This window comes from Cucurbita pepo, chromosome LG17, assembly GCF_002806865.2.
Source record: "Cucurbita pepo subsp. pepo cultivar mu-cu-16 chromosome LG17, ASM280686v2, whole genome shotgun sequence".
In the NCBI taxonomy this organism is placed as follows: domain Eukaryota; kingdom Viridiplantae; phylum Streptophyta; class Magnoliopsida; order Cucurbitales; family Cucurbitaceae; genus Cucurbita; species Cucurbita pepo.
Genome location: NC_036654.1, coordinates 2,310,007 through 2,334,865, shown reverse-complemented (window position 1 = coordinate 2,334,865; position 24,859 = coordinate 2,310,007). Strand labels below are relative to the sequence as shown.

The 24,859-nt window shown below is 38.6% G+C and overlaps 1 protein-coding gene and 1 pseudogene across 1 annotated transcript; one reads left to right on the top strand and one right to left on the bottom strand.

Moving 5' to 3' along the window:
* The first annotated feature begins 469 nt into the window (after positions 1-469).
* On the top strand, positions 470-8,822 carry LOC111778734 (MDIS1-interacting receptor like kinase 2-like). The gene is made up of 3 exons (XM_023658707.1): positions 470-1,565; positions 1,653-1,720; positions 8,580-8,822. The coding sequence occupies exons 1-3, from the start codon at positions 470-472 to the stop codon at positions 8,820-8,822; spliced, it is 1,407 nt and encodes a 468-aa protein (XP_023514475.1).
* A 3,825-nt stretch (positions 8,823-12,647) lies between these two features.
* Positions 12,648-24,407, bottom strand: LOC111778732 (annotated as a pseudogene).
* Between the last annotated feature and the right edge of the window lie 452 nt (positions 24,408-24,859).

Genomic DNA, 24,859 nt, shown 5'->3' with positions numbered 1-24,859 from the left:
TTTGACTACTTTAAACATTCTAGATCTTTCCTACAATCAAATAGGTGGATTTATTCCACCTGAAGTAGAGAATATGAAGAGCTTGACGAAGTTGTATTTATACAATAACATGATCATTGGAACAATTTCACCCACGGTTGGAAATTTAAGTAATCTATCTCATCTCTCGATAAGTTGTAACAAGCTTAATGGCCCAATTCCTTCCACCTTTTCGTATTTAACTCAGTTGACTTGGTTAGATCTTTCGTACAACTACTTTAATGATTCAATTTTTCCACAAATCCAAAATTTAAAAGGTTTGAAAATTCTTGAACTACAAAACAATGCATTCACTGGCCAAATCTTTTTCTTTGTTGCCCATCTTAAAAGTTTAACCAGCATAGATCTATCATCAAATAGATTCAATGGGTCCATCCCCACACAACTAGGACATTTAGAGAATTTGGTTCGTTTTAACGTTAGTTACAACATGCTTAGTGGCCCAATTCCTCGGACTTTTGTGGATCTACTCCATATTAATCATTATAGCACCGAGAATTTCATCGTACAAAATTATGGAATTACATTGGATATTGACTTTAGTCATAACTTCCTTGATGGTGAATTTACCCATTTGTCACTTGATCATATTAGACCTACAAGCATCAACTTTAGCTACAATAGTCTCATAGGCAAAATTCCAGATTTCTTAGTTTTATTTAAGAATATCAATTTATCGTACAACAAGCTTGAAGGCAAGGTTTCTGACCAAATTCTGCATCGTTTTGATGTAAGTGCTGTTTTGGGTAATCAAAACCTTTGTGGTAGTATTCTCCCGCTTCACCCTTGTGATTCACAAAATCATGGAATATTCAAAACGCTAATCATTCTGCTTCCCTCAATTTTCTTGTTCCTTCTCTGTTTTTCTTGCTTCACTCTTGTTCGTTCTCGAACAAAGAACAAGGTCACCCATGAGACAAAGTCAAATAAGCATGGAAATGTGTTCTGCATATGGGATTATGATGGCAAGATTGCGTATGACGATATTATAGAGGCAACAGAAGACTTCGATATTAAATATTGCATTGGCACTGGTGGGTATGGAAGTGTTTATAGAGCAAGGCTTCCAAACGGTAAGGTCGTAGCTCTAAAGAAACTTCATACCCGTGAAGCCCAAGAGACAACTCTTTTCAAAAGTTTCCAAAATGAAGTTGATATGCTCAAAGAGATAAGGCACAAGAACGTCATTAGACTCCATGGATATTGCCTCCATAAACGTTGCATGTTTCTCATTTATGAATACATGGAGAGGGGAAGCCTATTTTGGGTGTTGAGTAACGACAAAGAAGCAGAGGAATTGGATTGGAAGAAAAGACTGAACGTCATTCGAGGAGTTTCACATGCTTTGTCATACATACATCATGATTGCATTACTCCAATCATTCATCGGGACGTCACAACCAGTAATATACTTTTGGACTCAAATTTAAATGCTTTTTTATCTGATTTTGGTATCTCGAGATTACTTGATCTTGAGTCATCTTATCATACCACTATTGGCGGCACTTGTGGATATATAGCTCCAGGTGAGCACATATTATAGTAATGATCAATGAATTCTTAATTTATTATCTTAAAATATTATTTTTAATTCTTTTTCTTTTCTAATTCAGAATTAGCATACACCATGGTTATAACAGAAAAATGTGACGTCTACAGTTTTGGAGTGGTGGCATTGGAAGTAATAATGGGAAAGCATCCTGGAGAATTATTGACTTATTTGTGGTCTAAATCTACTCCGCATATTTTCATCAATCATTTGTTAGACCCACGACTCAAATCTCCTTTACACCAAATTGGAGTGGCACAAAGTATACTTCTCACATTAACATTGGTCTTTGCATGTCTCCACCCAGATCCAAAAGCCCGGCCTACAATGCAACATTTGACTCGAGAATTCAATATTCAGAGGCCCTATCAGGTTGAACTCATATTTAACAAGATTACAATTGACCAACTTGTAAGGCAAGAGATATTCTATGTACATAAGATTTAGAAATTATTAATTTAGACTATGCAATTTCTCTTCATTTATGTGTATGTGTTGTTGTAACTTTGAAACTATTCGTTGAGATATAATATTTAGAGAATATATTATTTATGGAATATATTTTAGATATTATATTTTAATATTCTTTCCTTTGTGATTTGATTTATAGTATATTTTATGTGAGAATACACCCCTTCCATTCCAATTCTATTTTTATTTCTATTTCTATTTCTATTTCTATTTCTATTTCTATTTCTATTTCTATTTCTATTTCTTAACATGGTATCAGAGCACTGATGTTGGTATTCTTAAATATCAAAATTTTCTCTTGAGTTAGGGTTTGGTATCCGAGCCAAAGCCAAACCCTAACTCAATCAGTGAAACCTTTACAGCCGCTGATTATCCAATATCAAGAATACGTTATCAGCATCTTTGAATTTCTCACCAAGCTCAAAGGTGACATATTTAAGATGTTCGTATTTTCTTTTTGTTCGTATCTTCATATTCAAGATGTTCATATTTTCTTTCACAACCTCTTAAGTGATCTAGAGCACCGATGTTGGTGTTATTATCCAACTTCAAAACTTCGGATGTTTATTTAACAGATCCTTATTATACTCATCACTCTAATCAACAGGATATGGAACAAATTTCTAATCCTGTAGTAAATCATTTATGCATAAATTAAGAAAGCAACTCTTTAAGTTTTGAGATAAATCAAAGGCCATCTATTTCTGAGTTTTGCATCTTTTTAAGAAATTCAATAATTTATTGAGAAGCCTAAAAATGCAAACCAATCAAAGGCCGTCTATTTATGAGTTTTGCATCTTTTTAGGAAATGCAATAATTTCTTGAGAAGTCTAAAAATGCAAAGGGGTCTATTTTCTGGTTTTGCATCTTTGTTCGAAATTCAATAATTTCTTGAAAGTCTAAAAAGCAAACCAATGTGTCCAGATCATAGTAAATACTTGTTTAGAGTTAACTTGACGAATATTTTCACTACTGGGAAGACAAAAAGTGTTATGGACCTACACTCTCTTCTCAAAGACAAGTTGAGTGTTATTGACCTGCACTTTATATTTTCACTACTGAGAAGAAAAAAGTGTTATTGACCTACACTCTCTTCTCAAAGACAACTTGGGTGTTATTGACCTACACTCGTAAAGACAAGTTGGATGTGAATAACATACACTCTCCAACTTGAGGGGCAGTGTTGAGATATAGTATTTGGAGAATATATTTTTTATGGAATATATCTTAGATATTTTATTTTAATATTCTTTCTTTATGATTTGATTTATAGTATATTTTATTTTGAGAACACACACCTTCTATTCCAATTCTATTTTTATTTCTCATTCTTAACACTATTGTAAAGTAACTTGCTGGATTAAATTTTCACAACATTTCAAATACTAAACCTTGACAGACTATATCGTTTCGGGTAGAATTTGTGGGAAAGTGTCGAAATCATATCTATGGTCCATTTTCCTTCAAATTGAGAATTCGTTTAGCTTTAGAGGAACATGTTGAGTAACTTTGATGAAAGAATCGAGAGCTAAAACATGGGTTATCTTAAAGCTTCGCAAAAAATTATATTTTAAATTATATTTGTTTTACTTCGCAAAAAAAATTTCCGTCTTTGTCATGAAATAGCAACCTGATTGCTTAAAAATCAAGTACTAACTTTTGAGTGAGGTAGCCTTCTAATTACTTAAAAACCAGTTATCTTAAACCTCATCCTGAGGTAGCATCTTGATTGCTTAAAAATCAAGGATGAACCCCAAGAATAACATAAACTAATAACACACCTCTTTCATGGTACTTAATAACCTTTACGGTCTTAAAAGGATTCAATCGAGTGCATAATTCTTGATGTTATTTGATAGGAGCATTCTAGTCCATTTGTGTATATCATGATCATTTCATAATAATATGCATAGTATCATAAAGTTTTAACGTATCTCTTAAAGATTTTAGAAGGATCTTGAATTTTGATTAAGGGTCATTTGGGGTAACGTAGTCTTTTCCCATAATTCTTTAACTTGTACCCTTAACATGTTCTATAACCTTTGTGAGATCTGGTATAGTCCTTCACTAGGTCATCGTAGTTAAGTCTCTTATAACCTTAAGAAATCCTTAGAGTCTTGAAAACTTTTGAAGGTCCTTATTAGAGGCATTTTAGTCTTTTACCACATTTCTTGGTTTAGGTTCTTAAACTCTTCCAAACACAATGAAACTTGGTGTAAACCTTTATGTTTTTATAAATAGGCCTTCTTTTGGAGGGGGTCCGAGTATTGAAATATCTTAAAAATATCTAGGAGAATTTAAGTCATTAAAAACTTTTAGTTCATGGTTTAGAGTATAAACATTCTCCAATGACTTTAAAACTTTACATAATCTTTAAAGACTAATTTAGAGATCATTTGGGTCATGAACCGGAGGTAGTTTACCATAGGGTCATCATGGTTATTTTGCTTCGTTACTTAGTTTGGCTATTTATCCTTATCCAATGACCACAAATTTCATATATCACCTTAACATATTATATTATGCCTAGTATTAAAATTTCATAGACAACGAAGTTCATTTTGTAGATTATTTTAATGCTACTTGATTCCTAAGCAAAACGTTTGGTTTAGGGCCTAACTCATGGTCCTTGGGTCATTTCTTCTCCATTCATATTGAATTTCAAGCAATTACTACATGTATTTCTAAAGAATAATCTAAGATGACTACTTACCTCATCGTTGACATTCGAGTCCTNGAGTCTTGAAAACTTTTGAAGGTCCTTATTAGAGGCATTTTAGTCTTTTACCACATTTCTTGGTTTAGGTTCTTAAACTCTTCCAAACACAATGAAACTTGGTGTAAACCTTTATGTTTTTATAAATAGGCCTTCTTTTGGAGGGGGTCCGAGTATTGAAATATCTTAAAAATATCTAGGAGAATTTAAGTCATTAAAAACTTTTAGTTCATGGTTTAGAGTATAAACATTCTCCAATGACTTTAAAACTTTACATAATCTTTAAAGACTAATTTAGAGATCATTTGGGTCATGAACCGGAGGTAGTTTACCATAGGGTCATCATGGTTATTTTGCTTCGTTACTTAGTTTGGCTATTTATCCTTATCCAATGACCACAAATTTCATATATCACCTTAACATATTATATTATGCCTAGTATTAAAATTTCATAGACAACGAAGTTCATTTTGTAGATTATTTTAATGCTACTTGATTCCTAAGCAAAACGTTTGGTTTAGGGCCTAACTCATGGTCCTTGGGTCATTTCTTCTCCATTCATATTGAATTTCAAGCAATTACTACATGTATTTCTAAAGAATAATCTAAGATGACTACTTACCTCATCGTTGACATTCGAGTCCTCGATTCTCAAGATTTCGACATAGCATTTTCATCAAAATATAAATTCATCAAAATTCATCAAAATATGGCATAGCAAAATATGCATATGAATCTAGTTTCTGTAAGTATCTCGATGCACATAAAACACATAAATTCATCAAAATATGCATATGAGTCGTGTATGCATAATACTAGCCATGACTTTCATCATATATCGTCATCAGTATAGTATATATCTATAACATGTCATAGAAAAATATACATAGCATTTCATAACATACATAGCATCGCATATTAGGACTCTACATAACATACATAACATAGCATCATAGGTAACACACAACGTACATAGCATAACATAACNTTCGTTACTTAGTTTGGCTATTTATCCTTATCCAATGACCACAAATTTCATATATCACCTTAACATATTATATTATGCCTAGTATTAAAATTTCATAGACAACGAAGTTCATTTTGTAGATTATTTTAATGCTACTTGATTCCTAAGCAAAACGTTTGGTTTAGGGCCTAACTCATGGTCCTTGGGTCATTTCTTCTCCATTCATATTGAATTTCAAGCAATTACTACATGTATTTCTAAAGAATAATCTAAGATGACTACTTACCTCATCGTTGACATTCGAGTCCTCGATTCTCAAGATTTCGACATAGCATTTTCATCAAAATATAAATTCATCAAAATTCATCAAAATATGGCATAGCAAAATATGCATATGAATCTAGTTTCTGTAAGTATCTCGATGCACATAAAACACATAAATTCATCAAAATATGCATATGAGTCGTGTATGCATAATACTAGCCATGACTTTCATCATATATCGTCATCAGTATAGTATATATCTATAACATGTCATAGAAAAATATACATAGCATTTCATAACATACATAGCATCGCATATTAGGACTCTACATAACATACATAACATAGCATCATAGGTAACACACAACGTACATAGCATAACATAACATTCCTAGTTATGACACATGCACGAGGCATGTGTCATCATACATCACACAATTCTTCCAACCAACCAACAATAGTCACTTACTTGTTTTGCTTTGGTCCGAGTCTCTAAATATTCTTAAAGTTGGTCGACCGTCTAAATATTCTTAAAGTTGGTCTGTGACTGTACTTCAACATCCAATTTAACCTATATGAACCCACGATGTATGATACATTTACAAACTTGGTTTAGCAAAAAGAATACTCCCAACTCTTAGCTAAAAGTATTGAATACCCTCTTCTTCAAAAGATCGTTTTTGGATCTTTGTTCTATGTGTTGAAGGGGTGAAGCGAAGGATTTAATAGGGGAGGTTGTGTTAGGAATCACGACTCTCCACAATGGTATGATATTGTCCACTTTGAGCATAAGCTCTCGTGACTTTGCTTTGGGCTTCCCTAGAAGGTCTCATACCAATGGAGATAGTATTCCTCACTTATAAACCCACGATCTTTCACTAAATTAACCAATATGGGACTCACTCCCAATCATCCTCAACAATCCTCCCCTCGAACAAAGTACACTATAAGCCTCCCATGAGGCTTATGGAGCTCTCTAATAGCCACCCCGTAATCGAGGCTCGGCTCCTTTCTCTCGAGCCCTCAAACAAAGTACATCATTTGTTCAACACTTTAGTCACCTCGACTCCTTTCTCTGGAGCCTTCGAACAAAGTACACCCTTTGTTCAACACTTTAGTCACTTTTAACTACAACTTCGAGGCTCACAATACTTTGTTCGATATTTGAGGATTCTGTTGACATGGTTAAGTTTAGGGCATGGCTCTGATACCAATTGTTGAACACAACTATCTGTGGGGAAACACTAGCACTCTTTATTAAGACCAATCAAGAAGAGAATACAATAGAATACTACTCCTTTTTATTGTTTTTGGATTTCTCTGATCATTAACCTACATAGGGTGGAGGGGTATTTATACCACAGCCTAATCAATTTAAACCTAACAAATCTAAATCTTTTTCCTAAAATATTTAGATCTCTCTATGATATCTAGATCTCTTTCCTAAAATCTCTACTAAAATAAATATACTGGGCTCGTACAATTATTGCGCTGGACTCTCTTGGGCTAGTGATGATATTTCATCAGGTTGGTGGTGGTTTTCCTTGGCGTGATCTCTGATGGATCGCGATTTGCCGCGATTTGAAAACTTTTTTTTTCTTCCTTAAATAACTCCGGATACAAAATGAATTATGTTTATTTAAATGAAAAAATTTACTTCCTATTTTACTTTGTCTTTTTTATTTTCAAGTCACTTGCAACTTGTAAAAATCAGGTCGTAACAATAGATGACGACAAAGATAAATAGATCAAAGTCTTAATCGAGATAGAGGTCATTTACCCATCTGAATGTGGACTTGTAGATCTTCAATATAGGGTTAAAAAGTTATAATATATAAATAAATTTATAAAAGGAAAAGTAGGTGTAGATAAGAAAAGAGAGACCTTTAAAATAAGACTCATAAAAGTAAAATGTGAGTTTTTGCCTAATATGAAATATGTGAAATTAATATTTTAAATTCTTTTCTAAAAAAACAAAATCTTAAACAAAGTGTCCCCATAAACTGTCAAAAGCAAAATAATTGTAAAAGAAGCAAAAGTTCATTTGTTAAATAAATGTATGAAAAATCACTTGATATTTCTTTTAAAGAGGTTTCCAGAAATCTTGGTCTTGTGTTCGAATCATGGTGAACAAAACTTTATGGAAAAGATAACTATGGGAAGAGTTGGAGTAAGTAAATTAAAGACTCACCAAAGCTTTTTCTATAGGTTTCGATGTAAGTTTGCTCGACTTTAATTTTGTTTAATGCTAAATAAAATCAAAATTGATTTCAATGTTTATGTTGTGTGGATCATATGTGCACTACCAACATGTTTTAATCCATATATTGACAAATAATGTTCATCCATGTATATGTTAGTCAATTAAAATATGCTCGAGATATTTTTACTCGTGTTCAGTTTCTCCATAGAAAACCAGTCCACACCCGATGGTTGTTTCTCAACACTTGATTGTTGATGGATCTCCTTTCTTTGATCTTACTCTCCGATATCTTGTTGGTGCCCTTCAATACTTGACAATTACACGAATTGATATTGTCCATTCTGTCAATTTTTGCATGCCCCTACTGTAGATCATTTTCTTGGTTTCAAGCGTATTCTTCGCTATGTCAAGGGAATACTCTACTTTGGCGAAATACTCTACTTTGGCATTACCTTTCGTTCATCCATTGTTCCTAGTGCGCGAGTGGCTTATTCGGATGCTAACTGGGCTATCTGTCTTGATACTCATGAACATACTCAAATTTAGTGAAGATCCAATAGTTGAAATTGAAGATACAAAGGATTTTCTCATCACGGTCACTACTTTAGATTAGATTTTTTGATCCATGGTATTTAATTATCCCGAAGTTCAAGGGTATTATACGATTTTTCAAATATTTTATTTTTATTTTTCTAAACTTTTTCTAAATTTTTTTTATCCTTTGCTAGGTAATTTTCCAGTTCTTGAACACCTTGAAATTCCTTCGAGATAAAAAATTAAAAATTCAGAAAATTTCTTAAAAATTGGAACTACAACATTTTGGTCCCATGTTTTTCCAAAGGCCTTCAAATCCCTAAAATTATTTTTGGGTTATAGAGATAGTTGTTTATTTATAGATTAATGAATATATATATATATATATATATATATAAAATAAAACTGTATATGGTAAGTGGTAAATTGTCATATAAAGAATGTATAGAGTAGATGCGATATATGGTAAAATAATATAGGGTAGATAATTATATGGAATAGATTGTTTTATCGGGTAAAGCTGTATAATAAACTGAACCATATATATACAGTGCTCTAAACATATATTTTTTGCATTCTTTGTATTCTCTCTAGAAATGCTTGAAGTCATCAATATAAACGTTTAGCCAATATTTCTACTTGATTTTTCTCCCTCATATTCTTTGTGTTTATCTCGATCAAGTGTGTGTTCCTGTGCGATCCTAACAATATTAGTTAAGGCATTGAAATGACTTGTTTAAGATTTTTGTCCTTACTTCNAAATGCTTGAAGTCATCAATATAAACGTTTAGCCAATATTTCTACTTGATTTTTCTCCCTCATATTCTTTGTGTTTATCTCGATCAAGTGTGTGTTCCTGTGCGATCCTAACAATATTAGTTAAGGCATTGAAATGACTTGTTTAAGATTTTTGTCCTTACTTCAATGCCTTAATTCTTTTCTTTACGTTCTTTGCGCCATACAACATGATTAGTGGCCCAATTCCTAGGACTTTTGAGATCTACTCCATACTAATCATTCTTGGGACTATGCCTTCCTACAAAGATATGGAATTACGTTGGAGATTGACTTTAGTTATAAATACATCATGCTTTGTCATATATACATTGAATGAGCGAGCAAGAAGCATGAGGATTCATTCTGGACTACTAAAGACATTCTGGGCTGATGCTGTGAACACAACAGCATATTTGATTAATAGAGGGTCGTCCGTACCCTTGAAGTTCAAATTGCCAGAAGAAGTATGGACAGAAAAAGAACTCAAGTACTCTCAGTTGAGAACTTTTGGTTGTACTGCGTATGTTCACGTTGATCCAGAGAAGAGAGACAAGCTTGGTGCTAAGACTGTGAAATGCTACTTCATAGGCTATGGCTCTAACATGTTCGGGTACAGGTTTTGGGATGGCAAGAATAGGAAATTTCTAAGACATTGCGATGTGACCTTTGACGAAAATGTCTTGTACAAGAACAAAAAGAAGATAAACTCTAAGACTACGAAGCAAGTGGGTGTTGAGCTTGAGTTGCAGGAAAACTCACCCAGTGATATTACAGCAAAAGCTCAAGAAACTCCTGATTCTGTTGCTGAAGAACCAGACGTGGAGCAAGTGACACCTGAGCAGGTGTTGAGAAGATCATCCAGAACTATCAGAGCACCATATAGATACTAACCCTCATTACATTATCTATTGCTGATTGACGAAGGAGAACCAGAGTCCTTTGATGAGGCCCTACAAGTGGAAGATTCAACCAAGTGGGAGCAAGCCATGGATGATGAGATGAGCTCACTTGAAAAGAATAATACGTGGGTGCTGACTGAGTTATCTACAAGAAAGAGAGCTGTGTTGAACAAATGAGTGTTCAAAATCAAGGTTGAACTAGATGGCAGAAGGAGGTTAGGGCTCGGTTAGAAGTTAAAGAATATTCACAACGAAAAGGCATTAATTATGCTGAGATCTTTTCTCTTGTTGTGAAATTAACTACTATCTGAATTCTGCTGAGTATTGTTGCATCGAAGAATTTTCACCTTGAGAAAATGGATGTAACAACGACATTTTTACATGGAGATTTAGATGAGGAGATCTATATGCAACAACCAGAAGGATTTGCAGCTCTAGGGAAGGAGCACATGGTGTGTAAGCTCAATAAGAGCTTGTATATGTGGATGGTACAAGAAGTTTGACTCCTTCATGTGCAAGAGTGGTTTCCACAGGAGTGAAAATGATCTGTGTTGTTACCTCAAGAAATACGCTGATTCTTATGTGTTTCTACTCCTATATGTGGATGATATACTGATTGCTGGATCAAGTATGAGGGAGATAAACCACATGAAGGCAAGCTTGCCTTCAGTATTTGAGAGGAAGGATTTGGGTGCAGTGAAGCAGATTCTTGGGATGAGGATTTCTCAAGATAGATCTGCTGGCACATTAAATCTATCCCAAGAGCAGTACGTTGAGAAGGTGTTGTCAAAATTCAAGATGAATGATGTGAAACCCATGACTACCCCCTTGACAAATCGTATTAAATTGTCAAAGTGGCAATCTCCCAAGATAGTCGAGGAACGTGAGCACATTTAGTTCCTTACGCTTCTGCAGTTGGGAGTTTGATGTATGCTATGGTCTGCACTAGACCTGATATAACACATGTAGTGGGAGTTGTTAGCAAGTACATGACAAATTTAGGGAAAGAACATTGGGAAGCTGTGAAGTGGCTTCTGAGATATCTGAGAGGTACATCCAATACTTCACTTTGTTATGGTAATGGCAAAGTAGTTTTGCAAGCTCTTGTGGATGCTGATCGGAGTGGAGATGTAGACTCTAGAAAGAGCACATCTAGATATATATACACTATAGATGGAACATTAGTGAGTTGGATGTCCAAGCTTCAAAAATGCGTCGCTCTTTCATCTATTGAGGTTGAGTACGTGGCAATAGCTGAAACTGGAAAGGAGATGATATGGATGACAGACTATCTAGAAGAATTAGGCCGGAAGCAGTGCAAGAAGATCCTTTATACAGATANTTCAGTCTATCATTCAAGGACAAAACAACATTAGAAGGTGATACCATTTCACTCGCAGGTTAGTGAAAGAAGGTGATATGTGTTTGGAGAAGATAGAGGGTGCAAAGAATCCAGCAGACATGTTGACAAAATGTGTTGATGTTGGAAAATTGAGGTCATGCAAAGCCTTAATTGGTATAATGCAGTGAAGATGTTGATGATTGTTTAAGAATGAAATTCTTGGTTGACTAAGATCCGTCTCCAAGTGGGAGAATTGTTAGGTTATGGAGCCTGCTATTTATTTATAGCCTAGTCAACGATTATACATAATAAAACTATATCCGGTAAAGCAATATATGGTAAATAGCTATATATATATATATAATAGATGGTTAAATCTGGTAAAACTAAATATAATAAACTGAACCATATATATATCCTAGCTTTGAAAATGTACTCTTCTCTCTCTCGTACATACTCAAAAATTTAAATCCTTTAGCTAGAGTTCTCCTTGCATTCTCTCTCTCCTATTTCTTTGTGTTCATCTAGATCGAGTGTGTGCGTTGTTGTGTGATCCTAGCAATTTCCTCTTTTATTCTCTATTTAAATGGGATTTTATCTCGAACTTGTTAGCTATTAAGGTCTTTTCACTCTCTCCCATCTTTAGCTTATTCTTCCTCTCTCTCCCATCAAGGTATTTTCACACTTTTATTGTGTTGTTTGGAAGACGTCTCCACAAGTTAAATGTTGATTTTTAATAAACACGAGAGACATAGTCCAATCTATATTTCTTTCATAAAAAATTTACAATGGTCCCACTTGTTCTCACATTTTAGTGATCTAAATTTGAAAGGACCAAAAATAAAAATAAAAACCCCAAATTGACCCCTCGAGAAAATTAAATTAATTAAGGGCACTTCACATTTCTTCCCGACCCTCTATAGTAAAAATAATTTTCCCAAACTCTATTAATCCGAGGTCGAATATTATAGCAATTTGGATGATCTGCCAAAACCTTCAAATTGGACAATGGAATCAAACTATTATCCCAATTCATAACCTTCAGATTTCGAAAATAAGAAGCTTTTTGGAATCCTTCGCCTGCGAAATGCCCACTCCCCATTTCTGTCGCCGTGTGAAATCCCCACGCCCTCGAATTCACTACCTCTCCGGCAAACTGTATCGTCGTTGCGTGGCTTTGAAGGTGAGTGAACAAAAACGCCGGCCAGTACTCGACCATCACACTCGACCCGAATTCCAACCACCAATTCCCATTCTTCGGATCCTTTGAACAACCACAGACAACAACCCCCAATTAAAATTGGACTCACAATCTTCAAGAAAAGACATGAAATTGAAATGGGTTACCTTCCAAACGAGTAAACTGATATCGAATTGGGCACCATTGTAGGAGGAAGTTGGAGCAATTGCAGCTCCAATGGCGATTCTACGGTTGGTTTGAACGAAGCCTAGACAGAGTAAATTGTAGCAGCCTGTTGCTTGATATGCGTCGGACTGTTCATCCAAAAAGTTACCGTCATTTCATTTTCAATCTGATTTTGTTGCTAATTTTTATGTTCAAATATTCTTACTGTCCAATAAGTGAACAATCTTGGATTGTTGTCTCCATAAAGCTCTTGGTTAACCTGTAGAGAAAAGGTAGGCATATAATTGAAATTTGTATGGACTAGAAGATTGATTCGGTTTAGAAAGTTGTCTGCCACCCTGCTTCAATGGTGTTGAGATCATGTGGGAAAGAGTTTGGAAAGAGTTCGTGGAAGATTGTGAAGGGTGCCATGGTTGTTGCACGTGGCACAAAATCTAGAACCTTATACTGTAACGACTTGCACACGCCTTTTATTACCTCAGACAAAAATGATTACAACGGAAAAAAGAGAAAACATTATTGAAATAAAGAAAAAGTAACAAAACCCAAAATGAATGTTTTATTCTACCCTACGGTTTATTATGCAAATACATTTCATCCTATACTAACCTATACTAATGATGCAACCAAATTCAGCCTAGACTACGAAATGGAAAAAACAAACAACTACCCTATGCATGTGCCACGGTCCTGGGGTGTACGAACGCGTCATCGTTGTCACATGGGTGCCTTGCCCTTATCTGCATAAGTAAAGTAGCACGAGGCTTGAGTATTTCTAGAATACTCAGTAAGTGACCCCCTATCGGGGTTATGCGACAAACACATGCAATGAAATGATGAGACCTATCGTTTCGTTTTTCCTACAGTGTAATCCTAACAGATAATTGTGGTAGTGTACCATATACTCTACACGCAGCCCATACGTGCGAGTATGGGCTCACCAGCTAGTTCGCACACCGCTGGGCCACTGTCCCTAGCCGGTGGGCATGCTCTAGGAGCCCTTATATCGGGACTCATTAAAACTAGAACCGTCACGGCAGTGCTATGCAGGGCATAACGATCGTTGTCTTGCCATTGGATGTACGCGTCCGTACCCTCGTGATGGGATAGGTGTATCCCCCGAAATGCATGAACACACAATATGCATGAGGTCTAACTAGTCCTACAGTTATCATTAATGAACATAACCCTGTGTCACGTTGTCATGCTTACATGTCATTCTCATTCTCATTTCGTTACATATCATACATATTCCTAGGGGGTTATGTTTCATGCAATTTACCGTATTTCATGTCATACAATTCATACAGTTACATTCAAATACTCATACAAACAAGCCATAATCACACAAGGGCCACACACCGTCACATGCATAACATATCACATCAACTAAGCAGCATACATAACATACATTCACGTTCACATGATTTCGTACTTAAGCACATTAAGCTAACATACAATTTAATGACACGTGCATATCCACGGGCACGTGCCAACATACAGCAATTAACGTGTAACCTACGACGGGTGAGCCACTTACTTGGTAGGCCTTAGCCGAAGTACTCCCTAGAATATAACGTAAGCTCCTAGCTCATCGTGGACGTTCTACGCTTTCGTTGGTGGTTGGTTCCTATTGGTTCATTAGTCATTTTCGTTAGTATTTCACAAATAATAATAAATTACCAACTGGAATTTGTGAAATACGACCTTAAAATGTTCCATTTTACCTTAAACAGGGCCGAAACTAGATCTGGGAGGGTCAGAACGGTGTCAAACGGGCTGGAAACAGGTTTCCCGAGCTGAATAAGCCGCTGGAGCCGAGGAGCCACCGTCGAGCCGATTAAGCTGCCAGAGCCGAGAGGAGACGCGCTGCAGATGTGCCACGTGGCACAATCATAGAGCGACACGTGTGCAGGAGTCTCGGGTCAAGGCGTGGGTTAACGGATCGCTGGCAGGTCTCAGGCCGAACACGGGTGACGGGTCGTTCGCCGGTGACTGGCCGTGCGCGGTGATGGGCCGGTTCGCGGGTGAAGGGCCAGGGTGTTTGGGCCACGGGAAACATCGGTTCTGGGCCGACCAAAGGAATGGGGTTCGGTTTGGGTTGCCGGATCTGGCTCATGGGTCGGACTTCGTCCTCTTCGCCCGACAGCCTGAGTGATTTTCCGGCGACCTCTCTCTCTCCTCGACAACGTCGTTCCGACGTCCTTTTTCCCTCTTTTTTTCCTCCGTTCCCGAGTTTATTCTTCACCCTAACCCTATTTTTGGTAAAGATTTCGTTGGTAAGGACCTCACACTCCAGGATCTGGAGAAGCTCGGAAGTCCGCCGTTCCGTCTTCCTTGCCGACGGTGTTCAACGTACGGGATTCGTCTAAAACCTACTCCTGATGTGTGTAAAGAGTTCTGGGATTACTTTTGTGGTGTAAAATGGGGGTTTTGACGTCGATTCGTATGGTTTGGCTTCGCCGGAGTTCCGTCGGTTTTCTGTTCCTTCTCCTTTTTCTTCACTATTTTCGTTTCTTTGTAGGTTCTTTCAGGGTGGCTGAAGGTCGGGGACGCGATTTGTGGCATCCCAGCCCTCGGCCGCCCTTTGTGGGTCGTGTGCGAGCGAAAACTCCAGCGTTTGCTGGAGTTTTTTGCTCTACCGACGACCCTCATTTATTTATTTATTATTATTTTTTTATTTTTTTTTGTTTGGTTTCGTTACATTACCCTACCCTTAAAAAGAATTTTCGTCCTCGAAAGTCTCGAACTCGTGGATCAACTCGGGATATTTCCTTTATTTCCTCCTCTCGTTCCCACGTAACTTCCTCGACTTGGTGGTTACACCACAATACCTTAACGAAACATATACTCCTATTATGTAAGGCTTTCACCTCTCGGACTAGAATTTTAATCGGTTTCTCCTGGTAACTTAAATTTTCCTCGATTTCGAGAGGTTTGTAGTCTATTACGTGCGTCGGGTCTGCAATATATTTCCTTAACATGGACACAAGAAATACATCGTGTACGCTTGAAAGTGAAGGTGGCAATGCTAGTTTGTAAGCTACCGGACCTACTCTTTATAAAATTTCAAATGGTCCAATGAATCGGGGGTTGAGCTTCCCCTTGCGTCCGAATCTTAGAATACCTTTCATGGGAGCTACTTTTAGGAACACTGGGTCCCCCTCTTCGAACTCTAAATTCCTACGCCTAACGTCGGCGTAGCTCTTTTGCCTACTCTGTGCGGTACGCATTCTTACTCTAATTTTTTGTATTGTCTCGTTGGTGACTCGGACCAGCTCGGGTCCTACCAGTTCTCATTCTCCTACTTCGTCCCAGCACAATGGGGATTCTACATCGTTTTCCATACAACGCTTCAAAGGGTGCCATCCCGATGGTTGCTTGGAAGCTGTTATTGTAAGAGAATTCCATTAAGTGCAGTTTGGTGTCCCAACTCCCTGTGAAATCCATAGCGCATGCCCGAAGCATGTCTTCCAGAATTTGGTTTAATCATTCTGTTTAGCCATCCGTTTGTGGGTGGAAGGCGGTGCTAAAGTCGAGGTGGGTACCCATCGCTTTTTGGAGTCCGCACCAAAAGGCCGACGTAAAACGCGGGTCCCGATCTGACACAATTGACACCGGTACTCCATGCAACCTCACAATTTCTTTAACATACAGTTGGGCCCAATTGTCTACTGTATATGTTGCCTTACCCGGTAGAAAGTGAGCCGACTTCGTCAGACGGTCCACAACCACCAAGATTACCGTATAGCCCTTTAATGTTTTGGGTAGGCCTACTATGAAATCCATGGCAATGTTTTCCAATTTCTATTCTGGTATACTTAGAGGTTGTAGTAGCCCGGCGGTTTTCTGCCTGGGGGCTTTTACTTGTTGGCACACCAAACACTTACTCACGTACTCCGCGATATCCTTTTTCATACTTCGCCACCAGAAGTGTTGTTTCAAGTCTTGATACATCTTTGTTCCACTTGGATGTATCGAGAAGGTTGAATTGTGTGCCTCAGTTAGGATTTCATTCTTTATTTCACTCATGGGTGGGACACATAAATGCCCTTGGCATAATAATCCGTCATCTGTTGACTTAGAGAATCTGTCCACTGGGCCTACTTCCAATTGGTCTGGGATTTTACTTAGGCTTGGATCCCCACGTTATGAGTCTATGATCCTTTGTCTGAGCGTGGGGCGCACTGTCAGTCGGGCTATTTGGGCTACAACTTCTTTGGTACTACCGCTATATCAGCTCGTTCGAAATCAGTTCGCACTCATGGCTCCCTGGTGATGAGGGCCGACGAGTGTACTGCTTTTCGACTTAGTGCATCAGTGACTACGTTTGCTTTTCCAGGGTGGTACTGGATGTCTATGTCGTGATCTTTTACTTGCTCTAATCATGTATGTTGCCTCATGTTCAATTCTTTTTATGTGAACAAATATTTTAGGCTTTTATGGTCCGTGTAGATTTGGGTCTTTTCGCCATACAGGTAGTGTCGCCAAATTTTTAACACGAACACTACTGCTGCCAGCTCCAAATCATGTGTAGGATAGTTTTTCTCGTAATCTTTTAGTTGGCGTGACGCATACGCAACCACCTTGCCATGTTGCATCAGTACACAATCTAATCCCTTTTTGGACGCATCACTGTAAATCACATATCCCACAGAACTTTGTGGAACTATGAGCACTGGGGCGGATACTAGTCTTTGTTTTAGTTCTTGAAAGCTGGCCTCACAAGTATCGTCCCAAACAAAAGGTACACCTTTTTTTTGTCAATTGGGTGAGAGGCATGGCTATTCTAGCGAAATCCTGGACAAACCTTCGATAGTAACCCACCAATCCCAAGAAACTTCATATCTCGGTGACCGTTGTTGGGCGTTTTTATTTTGTGACCGCTTCTATCTTATTGGGATCTATGAAGATTCTGTCTTTAGACACTACGTGCCCCAGAAACGAAACCTATCGTAGCCAAAATTCACACTTGGTGAATTTGGCATACAGCTTGTTCTCCCTTAGGATAGTTAAGGCTTTGCGAAGGTGCTCTTGGTGTTCTAGGTCCGTTTTCGAGTATATCAGGATATTGTCTATGAACACGATCACAAATGAGTTTAAGCACTCCTTAAATACTCGGTTCATTAGTTCCATAAATATCGCTGGGGCATTGGTGAGACCAAAAGACATCACCACAAACTCGTAGTGGCCATATCTGGTTCGAAAGGCTGTTTTCGGTATGTCTTCATTTTTAATCTTAATTTGATGGTATCCTGATCGAAGATCTATTTTAGAAAACACTGTCGCCCCACGTAGTTGGTCAAATAGGTCCTCAATACGGGGTAACGGGTATTTGTTCTTTACCGTCCTCTTGTTTAATTCCCTATAATCAATGCATAAACGCATTGAGCGGTCTTTCTTTTTGACAAACAACACTGGCGGACCCCAAGGGGACACGCTAGGTCGAATGAAGCTCTTATCTAGTAGGTTTTGCAGTTGTGTTTTAAGTTCCTTTAGTTCTGCTGGTGCCATGCGGTACGGGGCCTTAGAGATGGGTCCCGTTCCTGGTTCCAGATCTATTCCAAAGTCTACCTCTCGCGATGGAGGAATTCCCGGGAGGTCCTCCGGGAAGACATCCATAAATTCGTTTACTACGGGTACTGTATATATGAGTTTTTCCTTTCCTTTTGTATTTACTGCATAGGCTAGAAATACCCACCCCCCTTGTTGTATCAGGCGTCTCGCTTTCATCATCGATATTATTTTTGGGGTGGTACCTGTGGAGGTTCCTTTAAACTTAAAGGTAAGTCCGTTGGGAGGTGTGAATATCACCTCCTTCTTATGCCAGTCTATGCTAGCAAAGTTTTCTGCTAACCAGTCCATTCCTAGTATGACGTCAAAATCCGTCATATCCACTACTTTAAGTCTAGGTGGATGGTTTGTCCAGCTATTACCACTTGTCCGTCCTTTACTCTATTTTTTGTAACTAAGTCTACCCCTGCTGGGGTACCTACCGACAATGCATGCCCTTAAGGGTTCTACTACGAACCCTACTTGTTTAACAAGTGGTAAAACAAGAAAGGAATGGGTAGAACCATAATCAAACAATGTCAACACAAAGTGTCCTAGTATAGAAAGCGTACTGTCACCACGGTGCCAGATATTCCCGCCTCTTTACTGGTCGTTACATATGCCCTAGTCTATGGACGGGTATGTAAGGTGGGCTCTCGGATGACCGGTCCTCTAAGGGGTTCCCTTGGATTTTCCGGGCTCTTTGTAGGGCAAGTTCTGGCCACATGACCTGCATGACCACAGATATAACACATATCTGAGCCCGCCAAACATCTCCCAACATGTTTTTTCCACAGTTACGGCACAAGGGCTTCTCCATTGCTAGGTTTCGGCCTATTAGGGGTGGAGCAGGTGGCCTACTCTGATATCGAGGTCTCTGGGACGGTGGTTGGAATTTTGTGGTATCGACCTCGACAGGGCGTTTCCTCCTTGTGACGACAGTTGGCTCCATTTTCTTTTCCTCTGGGGGTTCCTCAAGGGCCTTGACCGTCCTTAGGGCCTCTTAATAGGTTTTTGGGTTAAAGGCCTCTAACATGCGGCGGGTTTTCGGATTCAATCCTAACATGAATTTTTTCTGTCTGTTTCTCTTCAGTGTCAACTAAAGACAGTGCAAACCTTCTCAATCTCATGAAGTCCTGATTGTACTGATCTACCGTGCGATCACCTTGGGTTAAGTGGTTAAACTCTTGCTGTTTCTTTATACGGATTTCCTTTGGATAATAGTATTTTAGAAAGGCTTCCTTAAAGGTCTCCCAAGTTGTAATTCCCCCGCCCGGGTTGATGCTCTGTTTATTATCCGACCACCACACTTCTGCATCTTTTTGTAACACGTATGTCGCACATGCTACCTTATGTTCATCAGGGCATCTCATTGATTCAAAGGTCATTTCCATGTTTGCGATCCACATCTGAGCCCCTGTGGGATCTTTCTTTGAACCGACAAAAGAACGGGGGTTATACCGCCTGAAATCCTTTAACCAACTCGCGTCCCTATCCGGGTGCGGGTTGTTCACCGGTTGGATAGCTACCGCATCCCCCGATTGCGGGGCCGCTGCGTTGGCTGGTTGCGTGGCCATCGCGTTGGCCGGTTGCGTGGCCATTGCCGCGACTTGTTGCGTAGCCAACAACGTGGCCTGTTGTGTGTCTAGCATAGTTTGCATTATTTTTTGGAGGGATTCCAACACTAACCTTGTGGCGGGGTCTAACCCGGCCTGTGGTGCAACTTGAGGGGGCGGTGCGTATTTAGGAGGGGGTACAGCTTGTGGGGGAGGTGTATATTCAGGGGGTGGTANTATATATATATATATATATATATATATATATATATATATATATATATATATATACATAAATAACATAATGTAAAGACATGCATTACATCAGATCACATCAACACCAGATAACATCAACATCTTTTCATATAGTATCATGTCATGCATCATTTAAAACCAACCACATTAAATATATCACACATGTCATACATTCCTCATTCTACATAAGGTGTACCTGGCAACGACGGGGCATCGGTAATTGGACCGTGGAACATGCCAAGCCTACTCTGTAGGCTAGTCTACAAGATCTATAACCTAAAGCTCTAATACCAACTGTAACGACCCTAATATTTTACCTATTTAATATAAGATCATTACTAAACATTGAAATGCGGAATAATATTAAATGAACCCTATTCATAAATGCGACTTGCACGCGCCTTTTATTACCTCAGAGAAAAATGATTACAAGGGGAAAAAGATAAAACATTATTGAAATAAAGGAAAAGTAACAAAACCCAAAATGAATGTTTTATTCTACCTTATGGTTTATTATGCAAAGACATTTCATCCTATACTAACCTATACTAATGATGCAACCAAATTCAGCCTAGACTACGAAATGGAAAAAACAAACAACTACCCTATGCATGTGTCACGGTCCTGGGGTGTACGATGCCGTCGTCGTTGTCACATGGGTGCCTTGCCCTTATCTGCAAAAGTAAAGTAGCACGAGACTTAAGTATTTCTAGAATACTCAGTAAGTGACCCCCTATCGGGGTTATGCGACAAACACATGCAATGAAATGATGGGACCTATCGTTTTGTTTCGTTTCGTTTTCCCTACGGTGTAATCCTAACAGGTAATCGTGGACGAATATACTCTACACACAGCCCATACATGCGAGTATGGACTCACCAGCTAGTTCGCACACCGCTGGGCCACTGTCCCAAGCCGATGGGCATGCTTTGGGAGACCTTATACCGAGACTCGTTAAAACTAGAACCGTCATGGCAGCGCTATGCAGGGCATAACGATCATTGTCCTGCCATTGGATGTACGCGTCCGTACCCTCGTGATGGGATAGGGGTATCCCCCAAATGCATGAACACACAATATGCATGAGGTCCAACTAGTCCTACAGTTATCATTAATGAACATAACCCCGTGTCACGTTTTCATGCTTACATGTCATTCTCATTCTCATTTCGTTACATATCATACATATTCCTAGCGGGGTTATGTTTCATGTAATTTACCATATTTCATGTCATACAATTCATACAGTTACATTCATATACTCATACAAACAAGCCATAAACGTACAAGGGCCACACATCGTCACATGCATAACATATCACATCAACTAAGCAGCATACATAACATACATTCACGTTCACATGATTTCGTACTTAAGCACATTAAGCTAACATACAATTTAATGACACGTATATATCCACGGGCACGTGCCAACATACAACAATTAACGTGTAACCTACGACGGGTAAGCCACTTATTTTGTAGGCCTTAGCCGAAGTACTCCCTAGAATATATTGTAAGCTCCTAGCTCCTCGTCGACGTTCTACGCTACCGTTGGTGGTTGGTTCCTATTGGTTCATTAGTCACTTTCGTTAGTATTTCACAAATAATAATAAATTCCCAACTAGAATTTGTGAAATACAACCTTAAAATGTTCCATTTTACCTTAAACAGGGCCGAAACCAAGTCTGGGAGGGTCGGAACGGTGTCAAACGGGCTGAAAACCCAAAATTGACCCCTCAAGAAAATTAAATTAATTAAGGGCACTTCACATTTCTTCCCGGCCCTCCGTAGTAAAAATAATTTTCCCAAACTCTATTAATCCGAGGTTGAATATTATAGCAATTTGGATGATCTGCCACAACCTTCAAATTGGACAATGGAATCAAACTATTATCCCAATTCATAACCTTCAGATTTCGAAAATAAGAAGCTTTTTGGAATCCTTTGCCTGCGAAATGCCCACTCCCCATTTCTGTCGCCGTGTCAAATCCCCACGCCCTCGAATTCACCACCTCTCCGCCAAACTGTATCGTCGTTGCGTAGCTTTGAAGGTGAGTGAACAAAAATGCCGGCCAGTACCCGACCATCACACCTGACCCGAATTCCAACCACCAATTCCCATTCTTCATATCCTTTGAACAACCACAGACAACAACCCCCAATTAAAATTGGACTCACAATCTTCAAGAAAAGGCATGAAATTGAAATTGGTTAACTTCCGAACCATTAAACTGATATCGAATTGGGCACCATTGTAGGAGGAAGTTGGAGCAATTGCAGCTCCAATGGCGATTCTACGGTTGGTTTGAACGAAGCCTTGACAGAGTAAATTGTAGCAGCCTGTTGCTTGATATGCGTCGGACTATTCATCCAAAAAGTTACCGTCATTAAATTTTCAAACTGATTTTGTTGCTAATTTTTATGTTTTAATATTCTTACTGTCCAATAAGTAAGCAATCTTGGATTGTTGTCTCCATTCAACTCTGGGTTAACCGGTAGAGAAAAGTTAGACATATAATTGAAATTTGTATGGACTAGAAGATTGATTCGGTTTAGAAAGTTGCCTGTCACCCAGCTTCAATGGTGTTGAAATCATGTGGGAATGAACCAGAGACGAGCCACATTTGTGAGAGGCTGAACTCATACCGATAGCTGACCCGCAGCTATCATACGTTCATGCTTGCCTGGGCTCCGTAGTACTGTCCTCCACTTACCAACCCCACTGCATACTGGCACCAACAAAATTTACATTCATTTCAATCTTGGTTTCTCCAAAATCTTAACATTTATAAGGAATGGCAGAGATTGGAGAAAAAGACGTGAGATCCCACATCTGCTAGGAAGGAGAACATCGGTTAGGGAGAAGAACGAAACACCTCTTACAAGATTGTGGAAACCTCTTACAAGCTGAGACTTTTTAAAAATCTTGAGAGAAACTCGAAAGGTTAAAGTCCAAAGAGGATAATATCGGTTAGCAGTGGGATTGGGCTGTTTGGTATCAAAGCCAGACACCGGGCAATGTGCCAGCAAGGAGATTGGGAGTCAAAGTGGGTGGACAAAGGCGGTGTGTCAATAAGGACGCGAGGCCCCGAAGGAAGTAGATTGGGAGGTCCCACTTTGATTGGAGAAGGAAATTATTGCAAGAGTATGGATTGTGAGATACCACATCAGTTGGGATGAAAACGAAACACTCTTAATCAAGGTGTGGAAGTCTCTCACTAATAGAATTGCACCCGAAAGGGAAAAACAAAAAGAGAACAGGCCCGAGAGGGTGGATTGTGAGATCTCCACATTGGTTGAGAGAAGAACGAAACACCCTTTTTATAAGAGTGTTAAACTTCTTCCCCAAAAAGAAAAGCCGAAAGAGAACAATATCGACTAGCTAGCTGAGTTCAATTTGGTTAAAGACTAACCTCATGACCTTTGCCGAGAGAGTCTCCACCTCACCAGAATGGCTCTGGTTATATGGTCTCTCCGGCGGATCCTGAAACAACATTTCCACAATTAAAAACAAAACCCATTTTGAAAATTTAGCCTCACATTCCTTGAACTTACCAATGGCTTCTTTCCTTTGAGCAATGGATGATCAAAAGCTAGCTGCCGATGAGTTTCAACACAATCTATAAAGTCACCATCGGGACTCTGCACCCACATAAAAGCATAACCATCAAGCTCCAAAACAGAGGAGATTAAACAAGAGTTACAGACCTGAATGGTTTTGATAGGGAACTTGCTGATTCGGTTAAGGTCAGCTTGAATAAGCTTCAGTTTGTTCAACTGATTCTCCGACCAGAACACCGCTGTATGGTTATTGGGATGGATGTTTTTGTCGGGACGACAAATGGATGAAACGACAAGAAGGGAAAAAACAAGAAAAGGAAGAAGAGGAGGGTAGAAAGTTTTAGAATCCATATTTAATAANTCATTACTAAACATTGAAATGCGGAATAACATTAAATGGGCCCTATTCATAAATGCGACTTGCACGCGCGTTTTATTACCTCAGACAAAAATGATTACAACGGAAAAAAGATAAAACATTATTGAAACAAAGGAAAAGTAACAAAACTCAAAATGAATGTTTTATTCACCTTATGGTTTATTATGCAAATACATTTCATCCTATACTAACATATACTAATGATGCAACCAAATTCAGCCTAGACTATGAAATGGAAAAAAACAAACAACTACCCTATGCATGGGACACGGTCCCGGGGTGTACGATGCCGCCATCGTTGTCACATGGGTGCCTTGCCCTTATCTGCAAAAGTAAAGTAGCACGAGGCTTGAGTATTTCTAGAATACTCAGTAAGTGACCCCCTATCGGGGTTATGCGACAAACACATGCAATGAAATGATGG